Source organism: Petaurus breviceps, unplaced genomic scaffold (genome assembly GCF_028583685.1).
Source record: "Petaurus breviceps papuanus isolate PSGF00001 unplaced genomic scaffold, PetGlider_PUasm1.0 91023, whole genome shotgun sequence".
Lineage (NCBI taxonomy): Eukaryota > Metazoa > Chordata > Mammalia > Diprotodontia > Petauridae > Petaurus > Petaurus breviceps.
Genome location: NW_027187398.1, coordinates 6,016,394 through 6,020,471, shown reverse-complemented (window position 1 = coordinate 6,020,471; position 4,078 = coordinate 6,016,394). Strand labels below are relative to the sequence as shown.

Sequence of the window (4,078 nt, the reverse complement as noted above, 5' to 3'; positions counted from 1 at the left end):
CTAGGAATTATCAGAGGCTGGATCTGAATTCAGGTCTTCCTGACTCCAGACCCAGTGCTCTATCCACTGAGCCACCAGCTGCTTCCTTTGTGGCTTCTACTAAAGAGCTAATCCTCAGGTTGGAACTCACTATTATAGGTCAAGAGGAGGGAGAGTCATGGGAGAGTGTCTGAATATGGAGTCTCCTGTATTTCATCAGAAGTACCTCAGAAAATGACAGAAAAGTTATCATGATCAGCCTTTAATCATTTGAGTTCTCATGACACCCTTGTTCTCATTACAAGGCGTACTGTATTAGTGCCTTACCCTTGATTTTAAGTCTTGTACCTTTCTATCTGTGCAACCTTTGTATTAGCCCCAGAGCTGATGGTCATGTATAGTCTCCTTAGAAGTGTGAGGTCAGCATGCCAGCATGTGGAGTGCAAGCAATTAGCCTAGGCTGTGACACTGTTGAATTCAGTCAAATAGAAGAGCAGTTATGTTGCTGGTCCTCTGAGGCTCACAGATTTTCATCTAGGGTTAATATTCAAGGAGAATTTCTGTTCATCCCCAGGTATATTACTAGACTTTGCCCCCAAACTAACCAGGATTTCGCATGTTTGCTTGGTTTCCTTTGGGCTTGTAACTCCAAGAGAACAGAAACTCTCTGAGGGCAGTGGCTATTCTGCAGTTTTTCTTTGTCTCCCAAAGATCTATCATGGTACCTTGCACATAGTAGGCACTGTTGGATTGGACTTGCTGGCCTTTCTCTCTCTTCCCCCTACTCTCTCCACTTCCCTTTTCCCTCCCAGGCCAGCTAAAGTCTATCCACAGTCCCAGCTTTAGGCAATAAAGAAATAAGGGGTAAGTGAATTTGAGTTTAATTAATAACTTTGAATTCTTCTAAAAAAAATGGACACCCACATACAGGTGGAGGACACAGCAGGATTAAAGCATTAAAGAATGAAAGAGCACACAAGGAGTTCGAAGACAAGGAGTCAGGCATCAGCTGGAGTTGGAGGCTTTAATGTTTTACCTTCACAATTGGAGAAAAGGACAGAGAGCTGGAAAATCCAGTGGACCCAACATGGAATCACATAGAATACAAATCACATCTCTGAAGGGTTTAGAAATGGCCCAGAGTGAGCTAACAACAGAGAACAACAATAAACAGGCAATTTGGTGGATCCAATCTCATTCTTCTAGCTTCTCTCTGTAGTATCAGTTATGGCACCATTGCCATTTTCCTGGCTACCATAGCACCAGAGTGTTGATGCCCAAGGGTCTGGGGATAGTTGTAGAGTATAGAACAGAGATTCTTCCACCTCTGGGGAGCTGTGGTACCTTAGCAGACTTTACTGGATTTGGTGGCATATCTTCTCCCCTCTGTGGCTTTGAAGGGAGGGACTGTTTTTGTCTTTGTAATTATATAAACTAGCAGTGCCTGGAATGTAATACAGGTCTTTTCTACATTCTCAAAGAATTTAATTACGTTTCCTTCCTCTATAATAATACTGTGTGTGTATGTGTGTGTGTGTGATGTTTCCAAATTAACACATATTTGAGAATCACTTGAGAATTCAATAATTTATTGAACATTCATCAGATGACTAGTGCATATGAGACAGCCTGCAAGGTGCTGATGATGCTAAGATAAGACTGAAACAGTCCTTACCTTTAAAGAGTTTACATTTCTAAAATGGATCCATTACCTCCCACTAAGTGGGTGGAAACCTCTTAGGATTCTGCAAACCCAGGCCTGAGAAGGATGGTGTAGTAGAAAGAGTGCTGGATTAGGAGTCAGGAAGCCAGGGATTCTTGTTCTGGATTTCTCACTGACTACCTTTCCTTTTATGTGCTTCAGTTTTTTTCTCCATATTAATGAAAGGGTTGGTCTTTAAGGTCCCTTTCAGCTCTGACATTCTATGGTTTTACAGAAGCACTGATCTGCTGCATACCGTTTTACAACTTGTTGGGAGACACCATGCTTATTTATAGAGACTGCTGAGATGTAGTGAAAATCACTTTCCCAGAGAAAGACCATGACCTGAATGATGAAATGTGAAACACTTGCAAGGCAAAGACACGAGAAAAACCAATAGGAAATGAGTCATAAACAGGAGAACTTCACCATAATATGGATTGTGACTTGGCTTTTTAATCTGTGGGTCATTTCTTTTGCCTCCAGATGTTGCCACAGCTGTGGAATTTTAAATCGATGGCTATTTACCCAAGTTAGGGAGTGGACATTTCTCTTGCTGTTTTTGAGGGACTGATTCCGTACACTTGATCTGAGATGGCTCTTGACATTGTGGCTCCAGGACTTGGTCTTGGCAAGGTGGTGCACATGGGTCTTGGCACTGAGAGAGACTTGACTCTTGGCACTGCTGTGGACTTATTTCTTGGCATGGCTCCTGGTTTTGAGGAAGGCATGGCTCCTGGGCTTGCACTGGGCATTTTTCTTGGCACGGTGGTGGACATGGCTCTGGAACTTGTACTGGGCACTTCTCTTGAGTTTTTTGAAGACAAGGAGGAGGCAGGCATGGCTGTTTACATTGCTGCTCATTAAAAGACATTTTGTCTAATGTGCAGAAACCTGAAACAAATAAGAGTTGGCATGTTTTTCATATTAAATCTATTGGTTATGGAGTAGAAGTGACATTGGTGGTGAGAGAAGGGAGCAGGAATTTGATAGGTTGGGATTTTAGAAAAGGAAGAGTCGTCAGAGAATAGAAAGAGGGCTGACTCTGGAATCAATCAACCAGCTCCCCATTCTTTCTATATTTTTAATGTTTTAGGCACTGTTCTCATTGTACAATGAACGGCAAAATCAGGGTTCAAATCCTACCTATAATACTTACCAGCACAATCTTATGCAAGTCACTTAACTTTCCTTGGGTGCAGTTCCTTCATCTGTAAAATGAAGAAGTTGGACTTGATGGTCTCTGAAGTCCTTTCCAGCTCCAGAGCTATGATCCTAGTTCAATCCCACTCTCTTTCCCCAATTTAATGTTCAAAAAAATCTGAAGACCATTGTTTCTCTGCAAGCTTCTATGTCTCGTCTTTTCTGTATCCTTGACTTTCCCCTCTTATGTTTCCTTTTCTCATCTTAGTTGGGGATATTTCTCATAGCTTCAAGTCTGGATTTCCTTACACCCCAGCCTCCCATGCTCCCCGGAATGCTTTTCCCTTTCCCTTTCTTTTTGAATTCTTCTTTTTATCCTGGCACTATTTTTCTCAGAAAAGTCAGGTGAGAGAGATTCCATTGCCCAGGATAGACATTGGCTTGTTAGGAGGAGCCAAGGGGAGATTGTAAACCATTTCAGAAATCATTAGAAAGCAGGAGAAATAGCAAGGCGATAGAGATGAAGGAGAAAGGAAGTGAGTCACCCTTGGTCCTTGGGTTCTAGGTTCCTAGAAGATTAAAAAAAACATGATAGGTATAGACAAGAAAGCCAGCAAGTGAGCCCACTAGGCTCAGTGCAGGCATCTGGACTTACCCAATTCTCCTACAAGTAAGGCAGAGGGAGGCCCGTTGAATAGATTGAGAAGGCAGTAGAGAGGAGGATTTTTATGCAGTCTTTGGCCAGCCTCTTGCCTGGCCATCAGGCCACGTGGGCTGAACCCCTAATTGTAGAGCTTCCACAAGGATCTCTCTTGATAACTGCCTAAGGGTTTGAATCATCGCTTGTGAAGCTTGTTAGTCAGCCTTCTTTGGGAGGTCCTGGGCACACACTGGGACCTAGCAAAGAAGGGTTATTTCTGGACACCCCCCCCCAACAATCACCTTGGAGGTGATGGGAGAAGAATGTCCATAAGATGTTATCTTGCCTCTTCCTACCCCAGGGTCTCTGGGAGTCTATAAGTCTTAGTAGGGGCTTGTGTAATTCACTGGGGCCATAAGGAAGAGATAAGATCCATCTCCTTCATCTTGTATATACCAACATGAAGGGAGCCTCAATGGCTTCTGAAGCTAAGGGTCTGTCTGGGAGATGGGCTGGGGGCCAAGAGGCTGCATAGCCTGTTTCAGAGCCTCCTACTCATGGAGGGACCAATTTATCTAACTGAACAACCCCACCCCTGGGGCCAACCCAGTGGT

The 4,078-nt window shown here is 43.5% G+C and overlaps 1 protein-coding gene across 1 annotated transcript; it reads right to left on the bottom strand.

Annotated features, from left to right (window-relative positions):
• Positions 1-986: 986 nt before the first annotated feature.
• Positions 987-3,635, bottom strand: PRR9 (proline rich 9). The gene is made up of 2 exons (XM_069078220.1): positions 3,480-3,635; positions 987-2,575 (listed from the first exon to the last, which is right to left on the bottom strand). The coding sequence occupies exons 1-2, from the start codon at positions 3,583-3,585 to the stop codon at positions 2,202-2,204; spliced, it is 480 nt and encodes a 159-aa protein (XP_068934321.1). The 5' UTR covers positions 3,586-3,635; the 3' UTR covers positions 987-2,201.
• Positions 3,636-4,078: the final 443 nt, after the last annotated feature.